Raw genomic sequence first — 25890 nt, forward strand, 5'->3', positions numbered from 1 at the left:
TTTTAAGATCGCAGAATAATCGACCATTTTTTATTAAGTTTATTTACTAGCAATTGTTCACCAAATATCGTTTTCCGGCTAGATTTCGCATCGCTCTGCTCGACAACAAAACGGTTGCGGCTGCTGTCAGGTTTGAAGTTCGAGCTCGCGGCCCGTCGCGATGTCGTTTGCGTATCGAGCAGAATTCTTGCGGAGAAGAAGAGAAAGAAGACATTTAGCAGCGCGAGACCGCGTTTACAAAAATTGTTCTTACTGCATTTTACACAATTTCGCTTGCGGCACGCTACCGAAAGCAGAGAGCAGCCAGCCAAATTCACGCCGGAAATGACAAACTGTTGACCGTGTAGCCGAGTTGGGAAACGCGTGCGGTAAGTTTGTGTTTGCTGGAAAATGTGCATTGAAACTGCTGCCGTGACACTCGGACACACGGGCCCCATGCACTGTCCTCGCCGCGCATCGTTCCCGCACCGGAGGCAACAGGGGGAAAAGGCATGGCCCGTCGAGAAGTGTGTGTGTGTGTGCGCGCGCGTCTGGTTTCGGCGATGCACCTGGGCGGGAGAGGGTTTAGTTTGCAACATCTACCGGCCACATTGCATCATTGGCGTAGCATTTATCGCGAACTAACCTCCGTCTCCACCGAGCGACAATTGTTGCTTCCCCTGTCTTGCCTCACCTATCAGCGCAAATGTCCTGCGAGCAATGTTTGTTCTAATTTGTTCATTTGATGCAATCCTAGTGTGCTGAGAGGCAAACTTCCTGGCCCCCCATTCGCCCGTGCTCGATCCAGTCGCAGTCGAGGTTGTGCCACTCGTCGGGCTGCAGCGCAAAAGCAGGGAGCGAGAAGAGTGTGAACGGTTTCGACAGAAGGGAGTGTGTGATCCGACAAGCGCCACCCGCCCGCAATGGAGATGGCTCACGATGTGGTGGAACTCGCCAACGAGCTGGCTCGTGCCGTGAAGATAACGATGGATCCGGAAGCAACACAGCAGGCAAGGATGGACGCGTACGTAGCATGTGAACGGTAAGTACGGCTGACCTGTCTGCATCTGTGTCTGTGTGTGTATGTGTGTGCGTGTGTGGTAATTTCACGTTTACAACGTGCATCCCGTATCTTTCCGGCAGCTTCAAAGACATATCACCACTGTGTGCACAGGCGGGTCTTTCGCTGGTGACCGGCAACTATCCCCCGATCGTGCGCCACTTCGGGCTGCAGCTGATGGAACACACGGTCAAGTTTAACTGGAACAGCATCTCGCAGCAGGAGAAAATATTCATCAAGGAGAACGCGATGAAGCTGCTGCAGGCCGGCGTCGGCGAGGCGCAGGACCAGAGCCTGGCCCACATCAAGGACGGCGTGTCGCGCATCATCGTCGAGATGATCAAGCGCGAGTGGCCCCAGCAGTGGACGACGCTGCTGGTCGAGCTGAGCGACGCCTGCTCGCAGGGCATGGCCCAGACCGAGCTGGTGCTGCTCGTGTTTCTCCGGCTCGTCGAGGACGTGGCGCTGCTGCAGACGATCGAGTCGAACCAGCGGCGGAAGGACATCTACCAGGCGCTCACCGTGAACATGTCGGAGATCTTCACCTTCTTCCTGCGCCTGATCGAGCTGCACGTGGGCGAGTTCCGCAGCGCCACTACCGGCGGCGACGAGCACAAAGCGCACGGCCACAGCCGGGTGGTTCAGGTGGCACTGCAGACGCTGACCGGCTTTGTGGAGTGGGTTTCGATCAACCACATCATGGCGGCCAACGGCCGGCTGCTGCAAATCCTGTGCATCCTGCTGACGGACGTCGAGTTCCAGCAGCCGGCGGCGGAATGCTTGGGCCAGATTACGAACCGGCGCGGCCAGCTGAAGGACCGCAAACCGCTGCTGCTGCTGTTCGAGGATGCGCCGGTCGAGCACTACTACCAGGCGGCCACCCAGAACGAGCGGCTCGAGACGGAGGCGTACTATCTGTTTCTGAAAAAGCTCGCCCAGGTGCTGACGGGGCTTGCCTCCCAGCTGACCGCCCTGTGGGGCAAGGAGGAGTGCCAGCCAATCAAACCCCACTGTCTGGCGACCTTCCTCGGCACGGTGCTGATCTTTACGCGCCACGCCAGCTACAGTCTCGCGCACCCGGCCGCCCTGATCTGGACGACGCTGCTGAAGCACGAGCAAATCTCGAAGGAGCATCTCGTGCTCGAGTACATTCCAAAGGTGATCGAGGTGATTGGGCCGAAAATCATCAAGGTGAACTATCCGGTGCGGCGCTGGACCGGCATCACGATGCACCCGCAAACGTTCGCCAGCCTCGACTACGACGCGGAGGAAGAGTGGCTGGTGTTTTTCTTCCGCTGCCGGACGGACTTTTTGGAAATATTTCGCCAGGCCACGCTGATCGCACCGCTCGTGACGTTCTCGTACTGCGAGCACTGGCTGAACGCGATGCTCGCCAAGACGGCCACCTGCGACCGGAGTGCCACGGCCTGCAGCGTCACCGACCCGCTCTACCTCGAGTGGGACGCCCTCACCAACGCGCTGGACGGTGTGCTGTCGCGCATCCTGATGGTGACCGAGCGGCCGTCCGTCTCGGCCGGGCTGCGCCTGCTCGAGGAGTGCCTCAAGGTGGAGTCGAACGATCCGCTCGTCCTGTCCGTGATGCTGTCCTGCATCTCCTCGCTGTTCGTGTTTCTCAGCATGTCCTCCTGCCAGATTACGGCCGCGAACTGTGTGGCCATGACGGGGGTGCAGCTGTTGCCGCGCGTGCTCGAGAAGATTTTCGCCTCGCTCGTGTTCCAGGAGGTGGGCGAAACGCGGCACACGCGCACGGTGGCGGTGAAGAACTTGCGGCGCCACGCGGCCGCCCTGATGGTGAAGATTGCGCACAAGTACCCGCTGCTGCTGCTGCCCATCTTCGACCAGATCAACACGAGCGTGAAAAACCTGATCGTGCAGCCGGAGCGGCTGAGCAAGGTGGAGCAGGTGACGCTGCTCGAGGCGCTGCTGCTCATCTCGAACCACTTCTGCGACTTTGAGCGCCAGAGCGGCTTCGTGGCGGAAGTCATCCGGGATGGGGTGTCGATCTGGGGCGGGCTGCTGGTGCCGGTGGTGAAAAACGCGCACACCTTCATCGAGTACGTGGGGCTGAACCGGCCGGCGATCGAACCGTTCGCGACCACGGTCGAGGATCCGTACAACGTCAATCGGCGGCAGCTGACGTACGCGCTCAACCTGGTGCTGGGCGTTATTAAGCGCTGCTCCTGGCCGGACGATCCCGATCGCTGCTCGCGCGGCGGATTCGTGGTCGCGCTCACCGAGTCCGGCAATCCGATCTGTCGCAATCCGGCCACCTCGCACGTGGTCCCACTGTTACCGCACATCCTGTCGCTGATGCGCTGCCTCAACGAGCTGTGGAAGCCGGACGCGCTGCAATCGTTCTCCGACTCGTTCCGCAACGCGAACGGTATGCAGGAGAGCGAGAAAAAGCAGCTGCTCGGCGTGTCGCCGGTGCTGCAGGATCCGCTCGATCCGTCGCAAAAGCTGCCCCCGACCGCGTTCGGACGTATGCAAACGTTTCTGGCGGGCATTTTCGAGCACTGTTACCACATGATGGGTTCGGCCGGACCGTCGCTGGGGCGTGATCTGTACGCACTGCCCGGCATTGCGAACGCGATCGTGGGGAGTGTGTTTGCGAGTCTCGAGTATGTGCCCGATTTTCGCCTTCGGACGATCGTGCGCGTGTTCCTGAAGCCATTCATCTACTCCTGCCCACCGGTGTTCCATGAAGCAGTCCTTTTGCCAATCTTTGCCCACTTTGTTCCATTCAGTAAGTGTATCCCGTGTTTGAATTGATTGTACAAACGAGTCATTCTCTCAATTTAATAATTCGTTTTTTTTTTTAAATTAATAGTGCTGACAAGACTGACTGCTCGCTGGCACTACATAACGGCGCTGTACGAATCCGGCGAACTGGGCGAGGACGTGAACGACACCCAGGAGGTGCTGGAGGATATGCTCAACCGTACGCTGACCCGCGAGTACATCGACGTGCTGAAGGTGGCGCTCGTCGGCAGCACCATCGATCCGACGGCCAACTCGACCAGCGACGCAACGATGGCCGGCGGCATGGATCAGGACGATCAGAGTATGGACGGTACGCCGCAGGCACTGACGCGCGCCGCCCAATCGGCCATGACGTCGGAGGTGATCAGCGATCTGGGCGGCAAGCTGCTGCGCAATCAGTACACCAGCAACCCGATCGTCATGACGGTGCTAAGGTATTGAAGCTACACGGGTGACCCATCTTATGGACGTTCAAATTAACTGAGTTTATTGCGCTTGGTCATACATTTTAGCGTACTTTCGTGGAATGACAGCAACTCCAGCCTGAAGGCGACACTGCTCAGCGGTCCAATCATCCGTTTCCTAGCAGCGGAACAGTTAATCACGGAAGCGCTGGCCTCTAACATTATCATCGCGGTGTTGAAGGCCCTGCAGCTGCACGGTCAGCACGAATCGAATCAGGTACGGTGATGAAACTCCCCTTGTGGAAATAGAAACTCGTGCTATCTGTGTGACAATAATTTGATTATAATTTGTATTCCCTGTGCCGTAGACGTCACTCATTACGCTCGGCGTGCAAGCGTACGAAATACTGCGCCCCAAGTTCCCGAACATACTCGAGGTGCTGCAGCAGATCCCGAACGTGAGCGCCGGCGACATACAGAAGCTGGACGAGAAGATATCGTCCGGCAGCACCAAGGGCAACAAGATCGACAAGGCCAAGAAGGACCTGTTCAAGAAGATTACCACCAACATTATCGGGCGCAACATTGGCCAGCACGGTCGGAAGGAGGTGAAGATACTGAACCTGCAGCCGATCGTGCCGCCGCCCAACAATCATCGCCCGAACGCATTTAATCTGATCGAAAGCAACCAGGAAACGGGACTGGCGCATTTATTCACCAACCGCAGCTAGTGTGCCATGGTAGGAGGAAGCGCGATGGGTGTTGCCAGAGTGGTGTGTAGAGAGCGAGGGAGGTGTGCGTGTGTGTGTTCAGTCAGTCTCAGTGTAGAAGGAGTCGGATCAGGTCCAGTGTGCGTGACGCACGTATTTGTGAATACCTTTTTATTACGAATTAATGCTTAAGCTAGCCTCGGTCGGTTTCTTTTTTTTTATATTTATTAGTCAATCGAGCGAAAAACGATGAAACTCTCGACGCGTGGTACGGCGAGCGTGAGTACCTTGGGAGGGTCGGGACGAAACGAACGATACAAACCTGTAAATCCACGCGTAACTGATTGATAATTGTTACGCCAATGCATTTGTTTATTATTTTCCCTCCCCCTACTTGTTGTATCGATCGTTTGGTTTATCGTTACCGTTTTTGTGGGGATTATCCTCCCGGCGCTATTACAGGGTTTTCCAAGAGTTCTCATAGCTGTAGGACACTTGATTGGCTCCTTCTTACGTGAAATGAACTTAATGTAGTGGGAATTGGATTCTATAGCATCCTTGTTGGACAAATCCAATACGAATTTCCAAGGAGCCTGTCCAATAAGGGTGTCATAGAGTCCAATTTCCAACATATGAAGTTCACTTCCCATAAGAAAAAGTCAAGGGAGTATCACACATCTATGACAACTCCTGGAAAACCCTGTATTGAAGCCCATACACCGGCGCCGACAAAAGGAATGGTGTAAAATAGCTCTATTTGTTTGTTTTTTTTTTCTTTTTGCTTTTCTGTAAAAAGGTGGAAATTAAATTTCTCTGTTAATTGCCGTCGCAGCTTCGCAGCAGGGCGTTGCGTTTTTGAAACGATTTTTGATACGGCAGGCACCGAACGGAACGCAAACATTCGCGTGTCCGAGGAGGGGGACATTGTTAGATAGTTTTATACGAACGCGATATAAGGGTTATAGAATGTTAAGAAAAAACGCGAGGAAGAAAGACAGAAAAGTAAACCAATCGTCCTCTTCGGTTACTACACCTCGAACACGTGGAGGCGACTTAATGAATGTAACGCGCACGGATGGATGGTGTAGGATGCGGTGGGGTTGGGCTGCCCGAATCCGTCTTGGTGTGTCCGCGGCGGATGTTCTCGTAATGGGCCGTAATGTGCTTAAAATGCTTGTTGCATTTTGTTTCCATTTCGTTTCGATTTCTTTCTTTCCACCCTTTTCGTATCAAACATATGGGGTTATGTACACGTCTGCATCAGATATACGCAGTAGGGAAAGGAGGCAAAAGTTAGATTGGGTCAATGGATCGGGGATGGAACGCATGTTTACACAGCAGGGCACGAGCGGACGAGTAGAACGAGAGAAGGGTACACGTTTCCTAATGTAGCTACTATTTGGTAGGTGCGAATGTGTGTGTGTGTGTGGGTGTCGGCCGTACGGATCGATACGAATATGTAATATTTATAACATTACAGCCAGATTGCCGCGCTGATTGCGTCAAAACGACCGGGAATATAAATGTGTAAGAAACAATTACTGTGTAATGTAACAATATGCTATGTGTTTTTATTTCAATTTCGTTTGAATCCATTACAATTTCATTAAGAATTAGTGCAACAATTCATTATACACTATTAATTTCACTTGAGGTGCTCAACATGTTCCGTCCCTTGGTCCTTCAACACTTGGTGTCTTCGTTACCACCGTCCTCTGTGGTATCCGGAATCGGTTTCGCTTTAATAGTATTTTTTAAGTACTGGAGAATCTGATTAACAGCATCCTTGCCGGCGACTCCTGCCACATACTGTAGCGCTACATAATAACCGTCGTCCTTCCGCTGGATGTGTACTGCGGCCCTCACATAGGGTTGTTCATCCTTACGATCGTCCGCTTGCTGGGAACAGGTATCACTCAGCTCCATCTCAAGTCTTGGTCGCTTTTTGTAATTATTATTCTCCTGGCACACTTCCGTACCATTTCCATTTTGCGATGGAATCACGTGCGTCTTGTCTGGGCTCGGTATCTGGGCGGCACGTCGCTTTCTCCTCTGATGCGACCAGGTGTTTTCCCGTGCCGTAAGCTCGAGTACCATCTCTTCCCCCTTGCTGCTGGACTCAAGCACCGTTCGCACATCGATCTCGATCGAGCGCAGTTGCGCGGTGAGGTAATTTCGCACGCCTTGCATTGAGTCCATTTCTTCCAGCGCAAAGATCCGGCATGCCACCGGTTTGCCGATGGGTTTCTTCTTTCCTGGCGATAGATTATTCCCATTCCCATTCGCCGTGTGACTGTTGGGAACGAGAGATAGCAGAACCGTGTCGTCGAAGCTCCACGCCACAGCCCAACGGGTCGTATTGCCCTGGCAAAACTGGCTCGCGGTAACGTTGTGTATGGAAGCGTGCTTAAGAATGCGCAATACCTCCTCGTAGCTCTTCTTGTGGCCAATCATCGTCGTGTACACCGCGATGCGGTCCTTCAGCAGCAGACTTTCCTCTATAATTTGACCAATAAACTTAACCTCCCCTCCCTCCGTACACAGCTCCTCGAGCGAACCGGTGCTGGCGTTCGACGGTTCGCGGCGCTTTCCCGTCCGATCCTGCGGTTTCAGCTCTTTCGCAACGTTGTCGTAAAACGGAGGATTGCACATGCAGAAATCGAACCGCTCGTTGGGAAAATCGTCCAGCACGTCTAGCAGAATGGTACTTCCTTCTAGCTTTTGTGGCTTCACCTCGATGCAGCTTTGCAGCTCGTTCCGAGCGACGTTCGCCTTGGCGCTTTCCACGCTGTCCTGCGCCTTTTCGATCGCGACCATGTGCCAGCGTTTGTTGGACTGTACCACCGCCAGCAGCGGATAGATGCAGGACGCCCCGCAGCCTATATCGATGCCGCGGACGGGTTGCTTCCGCTCCTGCTCCCATCGAGCCACGGTGCCGATATCTTCCAGCCAGTGGATGTAGTTCAGCCGGAGGGGAAGCGTCGGCACCAGCTTGTCCGGTGGTAGCTCCAGCTTGAGGCCGAAATCACGCAACAGCAAACACTTTGATAGCAGGTGTATCGCGCGCTTGTTACGATAGTCGAGCTTCACCTTTCCCGCCAAGTCCTGCAATTTAAGCACACGTTGCGAATGACGAAGTAATAGGGCAGGAGATACATACCGGAACGTCGGAAACAGGTACTTACCACACTCGCCACATCGCTCAGCTCGGGGTATTGCTTAACGAGCTGCTGAAAGTTTGGCCGCTGTCGATACCGGTTTCTCGGGTGCATAAATTCGTTCACGGCCATTCTTCACCGACCTTTTTCCGCTCGGGGCGTTCGTGACAAGCGGGCTGGCGTTTTGCGCGGCATTTGAATTGCAAGCGGCATGTGTGTTTGTTTACATCCGTGCGGCCTTCACGCCCGACTGCTCGAAAAACGTGCCCTCGTACTGCTCGAACGGGTGCTGGAAAGTGTGCACTATGGGCGTTTTCAAAAGCGGAATTGTATTTTATAAATTTACAAATCGCTTCTTCTATCGATAAAAATGGATGATTTCACCTGTTTTCTTTAATGTGGGATAGCATGTTAAATCTAAAATATTTTCCGGTCATCAAACACAGAAATAATCACTAATTAGTACATTTTAACAGGAAAAATCCATGTCAAGGGTGTCAAACCTACGGGTACAAAACTATATTTTATGACAACTCCAGTTCCCCAAACTGGAATGACAGCAAACCCCGGCGAAAAAGCTCCACCAAACGCGGGCCATATACGGACTAGTGATGGGAGCTCCTGATTGGAGCCGTGAATCCACTCTGACTCCGACCTTGTTATTCCGGATCTGACTCCGAAATAAATATGGCTTCGAATCTGACTGCTACGAACGAGTACAGATCCAATTTTCTACGATTGCATACGGATTACTACGATCGAATCCAAATGGCTCCTATTGAATCCGTTTTACTACCGTGCTTAATTCGTAAAGCAAAATACTTAGCGGAATTTGGGGCAAGTGTGCCATACGGGGCAAGAGTGACACCAAGCATTTTTCCTTAAAAACTTTAGTTTAATGATCAATTGTGTATACAGTTGGTTGCTTTCCAATGACTAGGTATACTGAGCCGACAATTTCATATAGACCAATCGATACCCAAATAACCAAATCGTCCTTAACCCACTGTAAAACCACTTCAAACCCACGTGGGTTTGTGGTGGTCGATTCAGTCGTTAACCCACGAAATTTTAGAACAATCGGAGCTGCCAGTTCCGATCCGATGTATTTATCTTGCCCACCCTTAACCCACCTTTTCCAAAAATGCTTGAGGAAAAGTTTGGTCAAGGGTTGGCTAAGGTCAATATGCTGAACAGGATTTTAACTCTTCGATTGATTAAATTCATTCACTTACATCACTGCACTTAAACTTCCGCAATATTATTAGTCTATAAACTATGCACTGACCAGCGAAATGGAAGAGTTCGATCGCAAGTAAACAAACACACATATACACATATTACACATGAATGTTTTTCAACAAACCAACTTAAACACACACGTCTAATTGCTTCCTTTGCACAATTAAATAACATTTTATTACAGGTGAAACATGTTGAGCAAATAAATTGCCCGTGCATAAAAAACTAACTTCAACAACATTGAAGTGGCTGCTTCTGTGGCCGTGTGGCTTAACCCACCAAACTGATAGTTTTTTAGCTTTGTTTAATGAAACTGGATTTTTAGTACAGGAAATTGGTGGCGTTTTCGGTATCATGGTTATTTGGGTATTCCCCATTGTTTTGAACTGATTTATATTGAGTTTCAAAATTGAGCAGAATATTATAATTTTTTAATCCAACCAAATAAGCTCTCAAAAATTATGCGAACAATCAACCGAGAAAATATTTACACCACCGTATAGCTGAGAAAACGTGACATTTTTTGTGGGGTTAGTTGAAAAAAACTTTCTTTTTGTCACTGAAAAATTCAATTTCAAAAAAGTTACAACTTTTGGGGCAAATGTGCCATCTCTGTTTGGGGCAAGTGTGCCACCATCTTTCATAGGCGCGAGCTGTCAAAAATGTAAACATTGTTGTAGCGTGCTGCGGAATGGTGCACTATTGTGAGCGGATTCCACGCCAGAAAAACAGAACAGTAAAAAAACCATATTGTGGTACAGTTGGTGGTCAAAAAGGGTTCATTGTTGACTAAATACATGTAGGAATACATACACTAGTGGTACAAACGTAATAATTTCCAATTATCTAAGAAATACGGTTATTTTAACCAGGTGGCCGTCTTGCCCCATACGAGAGGCACTTTTGCCCCATAGCCCAAAAAACAACGTCTTTTTGGACCCTTTTTAAAACGCTTCAAAAACAATTTTGTTTGCACGTTTTTCAAGCGAAACTCATTTATAAGTGAGGAAATAGATGTAAAATGGTTATGAGATTTAAATCGGCTTTTGAAAAACACGTTTTAGTGAGTTATAACTTGAAATGCTTAAGGTGGCACACTTGCCCCAAGTTCCGCTACACCACAAAATCAAGCTTGCAAGCACCCCTAGCTGCTAGCTAAAATGATTGTCTTCATAAGCAAAAAATCGATCGTCTATGTGCGTACTGACAAAAACCGTATACTGGGGTTTCCCATGAGTTTCCAGTTGTTTCCAGATTTTTTATAAAGTTGATTTAGTAAATACCGTGATTTTTTGTTTACTACCCTAACATGTTTGGATTCATTCAACTATTTACTAAGAATTTCTACTTAGTACCCATTCTTACTTGGCATTACATTCCTAACATTTTTCAAACAATTTTTTTTCAGTTTTTCCCAAATTTCAATTTTGAGCAACGTTCAATACATTCGAATCCGAAAGCAGCTGGATTCGGAACAATCCCATTCCGGCTGCAGGCCCATTTTGCCCATCACTAATCACACGACACGAACGAAAAACAGCAGCACGCGCTGTGGTGTGTGGTATTGTTGATCGCTGGTTGGAGCTGCTCGGTTATTTGCGTTGATGACACAATGACAAAAGGATTTCACCGCGTCCGCTCCTGCACTGGTGAAGCGGTGAAGCGAAATTAGAAGAAAGTACCCAGCGGGAAAGAACTATCGAACAAAAACTGGTACCCGAAAAAGTGCGTGTGCGTGTTTGTATTTGTGTGTGTGTTTTTGTGTGACATTCCCAGTGTGATTTGCAGTCGGAGTTTTCTATTGTGTCGTCGTCGTTGCTTCACAGTCGTGTCAGTACGTCCCTTGCCCCCATCCCCCCTCCACCCTGAGCATACGATGCGTTGAAGTGGCGTGGGAAGTGTCCGGATTGGCTCTTGTGGTTAGTAGTATTATTACTCGCGTTGTGCTGCGTGTGTTGTGTGTGCCATCTTTCGTGATTTGTTATATAATTGCGTGCACTGCACGTATGTTTTCCATCGGCCCAGTACCTGCCGACAGTCGTACATGTGTGTGTGTGCGTGTGTGCACTTCAATGCCATGTGGTGCCACCCTACGACCCACCAGCAGTGATTCAAACGCGAGCGCACAAAGCGCCTTCTCACTGTCAACCCAGCTCCTGCCAGTTGTGTTGTGTTGATCGGCCGGGGATCGCTAAATCGTGAAAAGTAGGCCTCGAATTCGTCATCCGCATTGGGAAGGGAGACAGACAGGCAGGACAGAGAGAAAGTTCCGAAGTAAACAAAGTCAGTCAGACACAATTCTGCATGTGATAGTGCACATTAGTGAAGGTACGTTTTGTACGTGTGTACGTTTGTGTGTGTGTTTGTGAGAGTGCATTTTTGTTTGTGTCGAAAGTTCCCGTGCCGTCTCGTGTCTGTCTGGGCTGGGCACACAACCGCAAACCCGTAACGCAGCGCCCTAGCGCCCAGTGCAGCAAACCGGAAGTGCCCAGCGTGCGTCACATTCCCCCTCCGCCGCGTCAGCGTGATGTACGCGATGAAACCGATTCCGGTACAGCAGCTGCCGACGCAGCAACAGCAGCAGCAGATGGCCATGCCGCGACAACCGAAGATGACGCCGATCACGGACGACTACGACATCTCCAACACGGTGCTCGGGCTCGGCATCAACGGCAAGGTGGTGCAGTGCACGAGCAAGTCCACCGGCCAAAAGTATGCCCTCAAGGTAAGTGGACGACGCGCGCGCGGGAGTGTAGGGCAAGGAAATGCCACATTGGGTCCTCCGCTTCGAATTGATTTGCAATTTCTACAGCCGTCTCAGTGGATGTACTTGAAGGGATGTCGCGTAAGGGCTCGCGTTATGTTGTCGCGCGGTTTGGAAAAGAAAGGGGAAACCCCCGTACCGCCCGATCGATTGACGCGGTTTCGGTGCGTTTATGGTAATAACAATGACACACCTGGTGTTGTGGCGGTGATGTTGTATTGCTTAGGAAAAAAGTGTCTCTATTTTTTTGCTCAATGTTTGCTTTTCGCTCTGCGCACGTAACCACGAACAACGGTCTCTGCCCCAGGTGACTGTTGACGCGACGCGGTTCGATTGCGTTTTATCTGCTGCGTACGATTGATAGGAGATCTTGCGTTATCTAACACACAGGTTCGATGATAAGGTGCTGATAGCGTTAAACCGCATCTGGTTTGAGTTCTCGGAATGGGGTTTAGGTTGGAAATAGGAAGTTTAATTCCGGAGAGGAGGATAGAAGTCAGATATCTATTTTAGCTATTTTTTATACGAAACGGTCAGAGCATAGAAGAGAGATATCAGTCATGCTCTTTACTACAATCGTTCGTCAAAAGAAGGAAATACTTTGCTTACTTATCTGGTATTACAATTGCTATGCGGTCTTGGCCTGCCTTAGGAGTATTTGGATCCGATACTCAAGGTCTTACACCTGCGTCTGCCAATCCGCTATTCCGGCCTTAATGGTGGACGTCTCCATGTCATCTTGCTCCCTCAACTTGGGCATCCCGGAGGACAGCCTAAACGTCTTCTAGGGGCCGGCTTGTCTGTTCCAATCCATATAATATGGCCAGGACTCCAGCCCCTGGCAAAGCTTTATGCGTTGGTATAGCTAGCTCGTTGTTGTAAATGAAGGGAACATCACAATAATATTTAATTCGTTTGACAAATGATGGGAACTATTTGGATGCCCGTCATAGGTTCAAGTCTCGTATGGACCGAGCACTTCCCATACGTGCTACTGACTAGTGGTGGGAGCTCGGAATCGGACCTACCCGATTCCGATTCCGTGTTCGGAATCAATTCCGGAGCCAATTCCGATGCTAGAATCGATTCCGATTCCGGAGCCGATTCTGGAGCCGATTCCGGAGCCGATTCCGGAGCCGATTCCGGAGCCGATTCCGGAGCCGATTCCGGAGCCGATTCCGGAGCCGATTTCGTAGTCAATTCCGGAGCCGATTCCGTAGCCGATTCCGGTGCCGATTCCGGAGCCGATTCCGGAGTTGGCTCCAAAGCCGATTCCGGAGTTGGCTCCGAAGCCGATTCCGGAGTGGGCTCCGAAGCCGATTCCGGAGTTGACTCCGGAGCGAAATTAGTCCGGGAATCTCCATGAGAATGGATCTTTTACAAGTAAATTTGGATTTTTGCGGTTATCAATACGTAGTATGATTGGACCCAAACGCCTATTTTTATGGCGATGCCGAAGCTGGCTCCGTTTGGTGGCCGATTCTAATTTATGAGCCATTTCCGATTCGAGAGCCGACTTCGATTCCGGAACCGATTCCGATTCCGGAGCCGATTCCGGAGTCGATTCAGGAACTGATCCCGATTCCGGAGCCGATACCGGAATCAATTTTGGAGCCAATTCCGGAGTCGACTTCGGAACCGATTCCGATTCCGGAATCAATTCTGGAGCCGATTCCGATTTTGGAGTCGACTCCGGAACCAATTCCGGAGTCAATTCCGATTCCGAAGCCGATTCCGGAATCGATTCCGGAAACTGATTCCGGACCTACTATCTGGAATCGATTCCAGAAAACTGCGGAGCAAGCCGGAATCGATTCCGACAAAACCTTCATTTTTCCCATCACTACTACTGACTTACTAACCTGTTATGGGAATAGCAGACAGTCTCTATTCTGCTTAGGCAGGCCTAGGTCGACAACGATAGTTGCGCCTAGAAAGAAGAATACGAATTCCAATTCCACAATTGAAAAATACACCACAATCTGTTCAAATCATTATACAAGAATTAAAATTGTAAAGATTTTCAAAAATTAAAAACTAATAATAATAAAAAAGGAAGATGAAATTGCAGCTAGAATTATAATAAATTATAATCTACCACTAGATACTTAATCTGCTGCAGAGCCAACAATCCAATTGGTTATAATCCTGGGTTAAATCCTATTAGATTGGACAATTCGTAAACAAGACGTAGTTTTGGAAAAGCCTAGGATAAGGTATTGTTGTAGTAACAAACTTCTTCTAGCGAAACTGGAATCCTACAGAAAGTTTATCACAATTTAAGTAAAAAAAAGATGTCGGGCAAGATATTTGGCGCAATCTTAACCAAACAAAATACGCATTATAAACGACAAAGAGGTTGATAATAATCTCTGCTATTCGAATTATTATGTGATGGAAGAGCAGGTTGTAAAATTAGTCTGTGATTGGGCCGAGCTTTACAATGGATTTGGTTTGGTACGGCTGTGGTACGCACATGTCTTCGCCAATAAGATCCCATCTGCAGTATCATTCCATTCCAATGACACCAGACGACGGCCCCAGCCAACCGTAGACGTGACCGGCGAACCTTGAATGAGTATGGTCTCGAGGAGTCTTCCTCGGGTTTTTTGTTGTTGTTTTGTTTTGTTCCATGGCATTCAGATTCTGACGATAATGCAAGCTTTACACAAAAGGCACTTATTTTACCACGTAACTTGAAAGGTACCAGTTACTAGCTGACTGATTTGGGAGGATTAAACCTGGGTTGTGTTGCATGTGGAACCTTGCCACCGCATAATAGGATAGCTTAGCCGTAGATAGAGTGGTAGCGTATTGAGGGAATGATGGGAATTAGTAATTCTATTAGAACGTATTACTATAGAACTCGAAAAGAAGGTTTTTTTATAGCCAGAAGCTACAATACAAGATTTCATTCTTCCCGATTGATTTCAGGGCTAAACCGGACCTTATTTGCTCAGCAAACATGTAATGTTGCAACATTGTCCCAAACATTGAGCCATCCAAACCTGAGTACATTCAACAGGAATTCGGGTTCAATCGAACATAAAAATACTTACTCTCCCATAATTAACTCATAAACAACAGCTATTTAAAGAACCGAACTCAAAGTTTAATTACCGCGCGACAGCGGCCCTATATTTAGAATCTAATTTATCTCTATATCTTTGTGCACTGCCACAAAACATAAAATGCTAATGGGATTTCGCTTTCGCTTCATTGCTTTCGCGCGGTATCTGTTTGCTGCCATAGTAGAGCAGACATCACACACACACACACACGATCGACCCCCCTGACGTGCGAGAAATGTGTTTTCCCTTCGAAAAACGTCTCATGGCTTCCTATGATGGTGGCGACGACGACTGCACCATTGCAGGCCATACGGCTGGAGGTTGCCTGGGTAATGTGCCATTAGCCTTTCGCAATTACCCTTTTAATCTGTTTCCATCCGGAAACTGGTAAGGTTTCTCCAGCTGCTTAGGCGTAATCGGGGCCAGAAAAGTGATGGCTTTGGTACCGGCAACATTTAGGGAAATATGGTAACGTACTCGATTTTGGATTTGGGCCACCGGTTTGGGTTCGTTTTCAAATGGCCGTCTGACGCGATGTGTGCAGCAAAGCAAATTTACTGTAATAATTTCGTGATTGTCCTACGATGGCTCACCGATGGCGGTTTAATTAGCACACCCCGCGCGCAAATGCCACCAAGAGGGGGAAAGAGAGAGAGAGAAAGAGAGGTGTCTGTTTTGTGAGCGATGTTGCAGCCGGGTGTGTAAACCTTCTCCATCTCAACACCGACTCGGAATCGGTGTGGCCTCGCCTCGGGACTGCTGCTAGCACCTAGCAGCAAATGCAATCGCAATTCGTAATTGGCATGACTGCGGAAGGCAATGCTCTCTACGGACACTCCACACACCCTTACCCAAATGACTGACTTTGGCCCTGTACAACACACATCAATCAGCTGAATGTGTGGCCTGGTGTCAGTCTCTGACTGTCGTGTCCCATACGTGGTTGTTGTGCGGTGGCCCCCAGATATAACAATTATGCACACGCGATTAGAAACTGCCGCGAGCAAAATGGAAGTTGATGGGCGTGTTGATGTATAGCACCAAAAGGTCGGGAGGAGGGTCAGCGCCGGTTAGAACCGTCAAAACACCTTCTTTAAACCCAATTGCATCTAATTTAGTCAGCCAAAAAAAGCCTGCTCTTACTGTCTGAACTGTGAACCTGAACCGCTTGGAGAGAGGCGTGTGATATGATGCATTGCTCCGCAATACGCAACAGGACCGTAAATGATGTGGTCTGACAAGCAGCGCAACAAGCAAGCAGCGCTGTCCAGTGCGGAGGAAGCTGTCCGGTGGGTGTCCGGGTTGTCGTCGTTGTGGGTACGTAGTTATGCAAACCTGCTGCCATTTCGCCATCTCTGTGTGTGTGTGTGGTGCGGCATGCCACCCAGAAGACACGATATCACCCGTGGGGAGAGGCAGCCGCCACACTGCGGCAGCAGCGAGCGCCTCTCTGGTGGAGTGGTGTGTACGAGCGGCACCTTCTTATCTTTACCACCTCAAGCTAGATATGCGCATTGGGCGAGGAGGGAAAGCGTGTCGGTGTAAGGGTGAATATGTTCAGTCCGCCTTTATCATCATCCCATGCTCCCCCCTGCCCCCGTATTCCTGTTTATCAACGCTCCTGTACAGCCCGTTGTACATGCCATCGACACGTCTGGCTCTATCGGTTGATGATATAAAAATGGTGCGATAAATCATAGTAAAATTAGTGCCAACTACTAGCAATGTGGGAGGGGAAATGAGTGCAATGAGGGGAAAGTGTGTGTGTGTGTGTGTCTGTGTGTGTGTGCCGGACACTTCTTATCATTACCGGTTTTATGATGATGTATGCACGATATTTTAGCATCTTGTTGCTGATGGACATCTTGGTATTGATGCAGTTTATGTTCTTTTAATGCTCTTTTTCCCAGTTTGTGAAGTTGTTCACATGCTCGTGGCTGTGTGCCTCAACTATCTAGATTTGTTCATCGTTTTCGAGTACAAAAAGCAATGGGATTTTCCACCAAACTTTAACTTTAACTTAAACGGATCATCCAAAAAGCTTTACCGTGTGCTGTTGCTTGTTTGCATAATCGTGCGTGTTCTGTTTTATTTTTATCAAATGCCCTCGTCTGATTAGATGGTTTACGCTAATCTGTTTCCATTGGTCAGCGCTAATCGAAACCGGGCGCGGTAAGGCTGGGCATTTTAGAAACGGGAAGTTTTTTTTTGTTGCTCCCTGTACAGTGCCTGCTGCAAAAAGCAAACATTACATTTAATTTTGTTACTAAAAAAATGGTACTTTATGAGTGGATAATTTTGCAACATTTGTCGTAAAATATTAATATAGCTAGAAATTAAAAAAAAAAAACAAATTAATTAAATGTATCCCTTCGATAACGTAGTCTGTAGAACATTTCCCACCTATCGATTTCTGAGCGGTCAATAGTTTTGATTGGCATAAAGCGCCTCCATTTTAACCAAGCTTACAGTACTGTGCGTTATCTTTTGTAATCATTTGGTTGCTTATGTACGGTTGGCTGTATTCGGTTATTTATTGGTAGATTAAAGGTATAAGGTAATATACAACGATAAGGCCAATATAATACAACAAAAATGTAGTAGTAACGCTAGAGTAATATGGTAATGTTTATGGGTCCGCAATTGCTCTTTGAAGGCGTCGAGAGCTAATATGAAGTCAACATTAAAAAATAAATAGCATTAGATATAATGCTTATTACACAAACCTAAAACAAGAATTCGATTCTAATAATGGGAGAGCAATGTGTTTAATAAGAAACAGAAAAAGTTTTAAAGTTTCTCTTTCTCATTCTCTCTTTCTCTTTCTCTTTCTCTCTCTCTCCATCTCTCTTTCTCTCTCTCTCCATCTCTCTTTCTCTCTCTTCCTCTCTCTCTATCTCTCTCTCTGTCTCTTTCTCTCTCTCTCTATCCCTTTCTCTCTCTCTTCCCCTCTTGTCTGTCTGTCTGTTTGTTTTAACAATTTAGGATGTATTAAAGTATAATTTGGAAAAGTTTGATAATGGCACTGATACACTATTTGTAGATTCTTTTCCCGTTTAAGCCATACGGCCGTTCATTTTGAATAAAAAATCCCCATAATTACTAGCTGTGTGTTTATTTTTCTGGTCATCACTGTAGCACCGGATCGCTGCTGCATGAGGATGATGATAACAACCTCACCCGAAAAAAACATAAGCTTGCTAATTACACCAGAATTAGTAACTGTTTTCCTGTCAATTATCTTTGGGTGGTCCTGTATGTGTTATTTCCCGTACTTGTACTTCCGTCAATATTGGACCCACAGTAGCTATTTTATTACTACCAATTTTATGATTTCTGTTTCGTTCCACTGGCACGGCGCACAGCTTCACAGTACACCCGCGACGTTGGCTGTAAAGTAATTGGAAAGCATTTAGCCGGTTAACCATCCGTGTAGCAGCTGTAATTAACGCTCATTAAAACGTGACACCCACACGCGCTGGCAGCAGCATAAGCTTTTGGAGTTGGTAAGGACCGTGTGCTGGGGCCGGCCCAGGAACGGTTGACAGTTTCCTTAGCACCGCTACCCGCCCTCAAGTGGCGGCAATCGTTCGATCGATTTCCTTTCCTTCCTCATTGCTCTGTTGTTGCATCAGTGTACGCAACGGTAATCGGCATGCTGCGGTTTCGCATCTCTGTCGGAATGATGATGTCAGGTGTTTACAGCGCGTTGTGCCTCTATCTCCGGCCTAGGAGGCGGCGAAATTGTTTCCTGCGTGGGCATGGGCGAGTGTTTGTGTGTGTGGTTGGATTGAATGAAAGCACGGCTTACCTCGCAACACACCGAATGTGTTGGTGTTTGATAGGGGTTGTTGTGGTAGGACGGGGGGGGGTACACTGAATATCCGGAAGCTGTCATCATCACCCTTTGCCAAAACACCCTTAACGCAGTAAATTGTGCATCCTCTCTGTTCACTGAAATAACGCCGCACGAGATGGTGTGTTTGCGCCTCCGCTCTATTGTTACTCATACGCTCACTAATTCTACATGTTTGTGTGTTTTTTTCTTCTTCTTTTTCTTCCTGTTTCTCCCTCGATCCATCCATCCGCAGGTACTGCACGACAATGCCAAGGCCCGGCGCGAAGTGGAGCTACATTGGCGGGCGAGCGGATGCCGAAACATTGTAAATGTCATCGATGTGTACGAGAATAGCTACGGCGGCAATCGATGCTTGCTCGTCGTTATGGAATGGTAATAATAATGTTCAAATCTGTACATACCGAACAATCGGAACCGAACCGAAAAAAAGAACAAAATCAGGCGAGAATAATTAAGCAGTAGCAGAATCGTGAGTGGCCAGAGCCGCGCATTCCGTCATCAATATTCCGATTGGCAGAACCAACTGCAAGTTTAGGCGCGCGCTCTCTCTCTCTTACTCTTTCTCTCTGTGGCCAGGGCCAATCGGCCCAATCGGAATTTCCTCGGTCCCGTGTGAATGTAGGGCGGAATGCGTTCCTAATTTGTGTAGTTTATATAGCTTGGATTTCACAAAAACTATTCGGGGGGAGGGATAATTACACTGTTTTGTATTGAGTCACCTTTCTTCAGTTCAGCGCAGCGTAGCATTGGCGAACGAAGCGTTTAGGCATGGATTAGTGTTAGGAAACTGGCGGATTAAACGGTTACAAAGACCTGTAGCGATTGGTTCATATTTTGTTCCTGCTGTAAATTGTTCTATTTCTAAAATTATTTTATGTTTTTTTTCTGACAGAATTAACGGTTTTTTCTTCTACATTTTTTGTTTCATTTTAGCATGGAGGGTGGCGAACTATTCCAACGAATTCAAGAAAGACAGGATGGCCCTTTCACGGAACGAGGTAATACAAAGTGCTTAAGCATCGAATAGTGTCTACGTAGTAAAAGCTATTAACGTCACCTAAAAACATATGGATACACAATGCATGGCTTTCACTGTCAGGGCGGTTTGATTAGTCGGCGTCGATCGTACCTCATCAAAAACACCCTTCTAATCATTCCTAACGAACCGTTTCCGCTGAGATGCATGGATGTGGATTGTTAGCATTGATCGCACTAATAAGCGATTCTAGCGGCTGATCGTTGCGTTTGTGAAGCACGTGCTGGGCTCTACAAGTTGCGGGTCTTTTGGTTTGATCCCTCCTCCGGATTGTATTTCCGTTTACAAGAACTTGGGCTAACGCGTTGGCCATAAGGAGGCTGCCCGGAAGTCAATGCAGGGTTTTCCAGGAGTTCTCATAGCTGTGGGGCGCTTTATTGACTCTTTCCTAATTGAAATGAACTTAATGTAATGGGAATTGGACTCTATAGCATTCTTGTTGGATAATTCCAATAGGAATTTCCAAGTAGCCTGTCCAAAAAGGGTGCCATAGAGTCCAATTTCCATCATATGAAGTTCACTTCCAATAGGAAGGAGTCAAGGAAGTGTCCCACAACAATGAGAACCCCTGGAAAACCCTGTAAGATAGACGTAAAGCAAAGAAGTACAGTAGGTAACCGCTAACCGGAGTGACGTTTCGTTTAACAATTCAAATTTGTGAGAAAAAATCAAATTTGCGATGAATTTTCCTTCATGACATTCCGGATGTTTCATGTTTTGACGTTTAAGTGTTTTTTTAACCTGAAAATTGAAAATCGTTAGCGAACCTCCAGTTAAAAAACGCTCCAGTTAAGACACATCCAGTTAGCGGTAACCAGTTAGCTGTAGTAGCATTCCAGTACAAAAAGCTTTAGATTGGTGAAAATGCCTGGCTCTGGGACCTGTGGTACAGTCGTGAACTCGTACCACTTAACAACATGCCCGCCTTGGGTTCTAGCCCCGTGACTAACACCCAAAATATGTTTTTTTACTATACATAAATTTCAACAAAAAATTGGATAATTGTCATGAGAGTGTTTTGTATTAAGCCGGAAAAAGTCCACTGTGGATGATATTTGTGTTCCTTTTTTTGACACGGGACTTTTGGTTCTATTATTGGACCCAATTTTTTTTAAATTATATTATTGGTACATGGTGGTTAGGCGTGCATAGTTTGTTGTAACATTTAACAATGTTGTTAATATCTTTAGTTAAATGCATGCTAAATCTGGTCATGTAAAAAGTTGGATGTTTGGGTTAGAAATCCCATAGAGTTTCAAAAGCTTCATGATTTCTTCTTTTGGCTCAACAACCGTTGTCGGTCAAGGCCTGCCTGTACCCACTAGTAAAGTGAGCTTGGGCTTTCAGTGACTTATTGATCCCCCCATAGCAGGATAGTCAGTCCTAATTATGGCGGCACGGTCCATTTGGGGCTTGAACCCATGACGGGCATGTTATTAAGTCGTACGAGTTGACGACTGTACTACGAGACCGGCAAGCTTCATGATTTACTCGCCCTAAATAAACCATGCATCATATTAACTGTGCTCTCGAGAGTTGCATCGTTTAACCAAGTTCACACAATAATCAAACGCACGTGTGAACTCTCCTTGCAACCATGAACATAATGAATCGTAGCTGCGCGAACCTATGTTATTCATGAAGAGTCAACAGCTCAACACCAATTTCAATGCCAGTTGCCTCAAAGAAGTCAGCACATAAAGAAGGAGTAAAAAAGGCATACGTCATCCACTCAGTTTACAAACACAAAAGAATTAATCATCCCGCGCGGTCAAGCGCTTGGTTAACCCGTTCGATGTTGCTCTGCAGAAGAACGCCACGGCGAGATGATAGTATCATCAACCACCACGCTCTAACTCCCCTTCTGGGCATGCTTTTTCTATTGCTGAATGGCTGAACAAGAGATAAGGCAATGCCACAATATGGTATGGTTCGCATTAGTGACGTTCGGAATGACGTTTTCCGGGCATCCGCGTCGACCGAAGGGTGAAGCGTAAACGCATCCCCATCCTATCTCGTTCCCATTCCGATCTATCATCGTCCATCCATTTTTGTTTTGTGCTGCATGCATTATGTGTCGCTTAAAGGAACTCCTCGGTACTCCTCGGTACTCGTCGGTGTATGACTAAGCGCCATGAATCATTACTGCTTGCCGGCGGTCGTTTGTTTATCGTATTTCACCACAGCGCGCACACACTATGCATAATGGGGGTAAGGTGCGAGGATTTATACCGTCTACCAGCCCTGAGATGGTTGGCCCTGGGAGCACCCCACAGCCAGTAGACGGTTCGCAAATTTAATGACCACGGTAAACATGCGCCAAAACCGTACGCGTACTCGTGTTGTAGTTCTATTGCAATCGTTGTGAATTATTGCCAAAGTTTAACAATTCATGCTGCCCTTTAATTGTTCGATGCAATAGAGACCTCTATGTCATTATCATTTTATCTTTCTTGCGCATGATTCTGTTCGTTTTTGTCTTGCACGATGGGCGACCGGGCGTGACTTGGTTGTGTACCACCCGGAATGTCTTCTGTAGGGACAGCTTTTGCATTACCAATGCCACTTTCCTTTAACTATTTTGTGCAACCGATTAAAAATGATTCCATCTAGCACTATATTAGTTTGATATATCATTATTGTTTCATTATCTTGTTCTTTTCCATATCAACTTTTCTCTTTCTCTTCACTCTCTCTCTCTCTCTCTCTCTACTTTCTCTTCCATGTTGTGAACATACGTCTTGTGCTTCGTGTATCTACTATTTTCCCTTCCCCTCGTCCCACAAAAAACACGCATCGCACACACACACACACATGTCCTTTTCCAACTTTCCCTCCCTCCTGATTACTTCCGTTTAGAGGCCGCCCAAGTCATGCATGAAATCTGTGTCGCTGTCAAGTACTTGCACGATTCCAACATCGCACACCGTGATCTCAAGCCGGAAAACCTGCTGTACACGTCGCCCCACCCGAACGCCATACTAAAACTGACCGATTTTGGCTTCTCGAAGGAAACGTTCATCAAGGACACGCTGCAGACGCCCTGCTACACGCCGTACTACGTCGCGCCGGAAGTGCTGGGGCCGGAGAAGTACGACAAGAGCTGTGATATTTGGTCGCTCGGTGTTATCATGTACATTCTGTAAGTGTGTGCGTTTTTGTTTGCGCTGTGACGTGCGAGAGCGAGCGCTAAAGCAGCGGAGGTGTTGACGGGTGTTCAATCTAATTTTCCCCACAGGTTGTGCGGATTTCCTCCGTTTTACAGCAACCAGGGGCTAGCTATCTCGCCCGGCATGAAAGCCCGCATCCGCACCGGACAGTACGACTTCCCGAACCCGGAGTGGAAGAAGGTTAGCCAGGCGGCCAAGGACCTGATCAAGGATATGCTGAACGTGGAGCCGGAGAAGCGGCTCACCATTGAGCAAGTGATGATGAACCCTTGGATTCGGGTAAGCTGGAGTGTGGGCTGGGTTGCGTTTCCGTTTGTGCGTATGTACTTAAAATTGTCCCCCCTTTTCTCTCCCTTCACTCTGCAGCGCTACACCGAGGTGCCCCAAACTCCGCTACACACCGGGCGCATGCTGAAGGAGGGCGAAGAAATTTGGCCCGAGGTGCAGGAAGAGATGACCCGCTCGCTGGCCAACATGCGGGTCGATTATGAGGTGCGAAACACACACACATAGGATGGTATAATTGAATCCGTTCGTAGCGGCGGCGTACGTCCCGACACTCATTTTCCTAACGTACTAGATGGTTGCTACAGTTATTCGCCGCGGTGTTGTAGGAACGGGCGCAAGAAATGTGGTGCCATCCCTAGAATTTCATGTGAGCGCCGTACGTTCCCGCTACGAACGGATTCAATAATACCAGCCATACAGTCATACTGTGGATGACACATCGAATTAAAAATCGCTTTTTTGCCCCTTTCCCCCCCCCTCTCACAGATGCACATCAAGAATCTGGACAGCTCAAACAATGCACTGCTCAACAAGCGGCGAAAGCGCGTGGAAGAAAAGGCTGCCCCCAAAGAATAATGCGCGACTGGCCGGACGGCGCAGCATCCTCCTCCTGTGGCGGCCCACGTTGCGGTCGCCTACTATTTCCCGCTGGTCGCCTTTTGTTTGCTCGTGGGCTGGTTTTTCGTTTGCGGCGGGGGCAAGTAGGCGCTGAGACGGTGCCGCCAGCCAGACAGCCAGCAAAAGCCAGCCGTCGCTTTTTCGGGTCGATTATTCTGGTGTGCATCGCATCGGGGTCGTCCCCATTCCCTTTTCCCGGTACGAGGGGGAAGGGCCGATTTTCCCTCCCTATTTTACTCTGCTGAAAAGTTAGAAAAAAAAGACTAGTATTTAATCAGTGTTTAAGCATTTTAACGAAAACAATCAGTTGCTTTTTTTAAATCATTTTATTCGAAGGCACTACTCGCGATTCTAGCGCGAGTTTTCGCTCTCAAGCAAGTGGATTTAGGGTTTTTTTTTAAATTTTTTAACGGAATGGAATAATCGAAAAGACGAACGGAACGAGAACAGCAAAAAAACCCAAACCTTTTTACATATACCGGACACAAATTGACTGCTGCTGACGTCACTGTCCCCGGCTGCTTACCGTTGAGTACACCAGTTGGGGTCGCGCTATTTGGCCGCAGTACAGTTACCGCAATACATCACATTTATAGAGATATATATAAACAATGTATAAATATTTACAATGGTGCTGCTGCTGATGCCTCTCAGCTTCTTGTTGCTAAAATGGAGCCCCTGTTATAATGCAGTGGGAAACTGCCACGCATTTGGAGAGGGGACAATGAATGAGGAAGAAAAGTTCTATATATTTTTTCAAATCGTGACCGTTATTAACGCACTATAGGAGACAGTTTTTCCCGATGCGGATAGAGATGTATAGCTTGATAATGAACAGAAAAAAAAACACAAACACACACACATTTTAAACGCTAGATTAAATACGTAGAACCGCGACAAGACAAGATAAGGTAGGCAGGAATTGACGAAGCGAGGTAGGATAAACAAACAAACAAACAAACGAAAAAATCGCCCACGCGTACAGGAATCGAAAATATATGTATATGCTAAAAACAAACAAAAATGAGGAAACAATAATCAGTGTTTTGGGAGGGGAAAATAAATAGGAAAACAAAACATAAAAAAAAACAATTTCTAGCTTAAGCTTTTTGGCGTTTAAAGGCAACAAAAACGAGGAAAAACAGACGAAAATAATACAAAATCGGCTTAACAAAATCACTCGATAATCAGTAATAAATGCTCCTGGCGTTGTGCTCCCGATTGTATTGTGGCCACCCAGGGAAGACGGGCCATTTTCATCCATCCATCCATCAACACAAAACGGAGAAAGATATAGGGAAAGTAGGACCTTGTCTTACCGAACATCAAGAGCGAGAGATGAGGGGCAACAAATCGAACAAAACGGAAAGACTTAATCTCAAAATGTCGAACTACCTTTACCCCCGGAGGGGGGGGGGGGATACGAAAGCAAGAAGAGAAAAGTTTTCAATATATTACAACAAGGCGAATTGCAACGTTTGCCAATGCCATCAAGGGCGATCACGTCCTACATGAAACATGAAATTTGTCAATTTATATCTTCTCCTATCCCGTTTACTCTTTCACGTTGAATAAACTACAATATCTTACTAATCGCTTTCCTCATCGGTTTGCATTTAGGGGAAAAACATCATCATCTGGCAAGTTAATTCTTTTGCCCGATGATCTCTCGTTAATCTCGGGAGCCACACTTCCCCGGTAGGATCGCTTTACAGCTGATATATTTATATTCCTTACATATTCCTTG

General features: G+C 47.6%; 3 protein-coding genes across 3 annotated transcripts; 2 read left to right on the forward strand and 1 right to left on the reverse strand.

Annotated features, from left to right (window-relative positions):
* Nucleotides 1-93: 93 nt before the first annotated feature.
* On the forward strand, nucleotides 94-6496 carry LOC120955373 (exportin-5). Its single transcript, XM_040376202.2, has 6 exons — nucleotides 94-368; nucleotides 737-1021; nucleotides 1123-3806; nucleotides 3891-4257; nucleotides 4336-4504; nucleotides 4596-6496. Exons 2-6 carry the CDS (start codon nucleotides 903-905, stop codon nucleotides 4956-4958), a joined length of 3702 nt encoding a protein of 1233 aa, XP_040232136.1. The 5' UTR covers nucleotides 94-368; nucleotides 737-902; the 3' UTR covers nucleotides 4959-6496.
* LOC120955374 (U6 small nuclear RNA (adenine-(43)-N(6))-methyltransferase) lies at nucleotides 6484-8405 on the reverse strand. Its single transcript, XM_040376203.2, has 2 exons — nucleotides 8123-8405; nucleotides 6484-8042 (listed from the first exon to the last, which is right to left on the reverse strand). Exons 1-2 carry the CDS (start codon nucleotides 8225-8227, stop codon nucleotides 6621-6623), a joined length of 1527 nt encoding a protein of 508 aa, XP_040232137.2. The 5' UTR covers nucleotides 8228-8405; the 3' UTR covers nucleotides 6484-6620.
* A 2466-nt stretch (nucleotides 8406-10871) lies between these two features.
* On the forward strand, nucleotides 10872-25768 carry LOC120954922 (MAP kinase-activated protein kinase 2). Its single transcript, XM_040375269.2, has 7 exons — nucleotides 10872-12062; nucleotides 19264-19403; nucleotides 19965-20029; nucleotides 22927-23209; nucleotides 23306-23516; nucleotides 23604-23729; nucleotides 24012-25768. The coding sequence occupies exons 1-7, from the start codon at nucleotides 11865-11867 to the stop codon at nucleotides 24099-24101; spliced, it is 1113 nt and encodes a 370-aa protein (XP_040231203.1). The 5' UTR covers nucleotides 10872-11864; the 3' UTR covers nucleotides 24102-25768.
* Nucleotides 25769-25890: the final 122 nt, after the last annotated feature.

The sequence above is a fragment of the Anopheles coluzzii genome, chromosome 3 (assembly GCF_943734685.1).
Source record: "Anopheles coluzzii chromosome 3, AcolN3, whole genome shotgun sequence".
Taxonomy (NCBI): Eukaryota; Metazoa; Arthropoda; class Insecta; order Diptera; family Culicidae; genus Anopheles; species Anopheles coluzzii.

Coding starts and splice junctions, on each gene's coding strand:
- LOC120955373 (XM_040376202.2), top strand. CDS start 903: ATGGAGATGGCTCACGATGTGGTGGAACTCGCCAACGAGCTGGCTCGT. Junction 4,258..4,335: donor ATCGTCATGACGGTGCTAAG/GTATTGAAGCTA, acceptor CATACATTTTAG/CGTACTTTCGTGGAATGACA. Junction 4,505..4,595: donor GTCAGCACGAATCGAATCAG/GTACGGTGATGA, acceptor CCTGTGCCGTAG/ACGTCACTCATTACGCTCGG.
- LOC120955374 (XM_040376203.2), bottom strand. CDS start 8,227: ATGGCCGTGAACGAATTTATGCACCCGAGAAACCGGTATCGACAGCGG. Junction 8,043..8,122: donor TGAGCGATGTGGCGAGTGTG/GTAAGTACCTGT, acceptor CTTAAATTGCAG/GACTTGGCGGGAAAGGTGAA.
- LOC120954922 (XM_040375269.2), top strand. CDS start 11,865: ATGTACGCGATGAAACCGATTCCGGTACAGCAGCTGCCGACGCAGCAA. Junction 19,404..19,964: donor TTGCTCGTCGTTATGGAATG/GTAATAATAATG, acceptor GTTTCATTTTAG/CATGGAGGGTGGCGAACTAT. Junction 23,730..24,011: donor ACATGCGGGTCGATTATGAG/GTGCGAAACACA, acceptor CCCCTCTCACAG/ATGCACATCAAGAATCTGGA.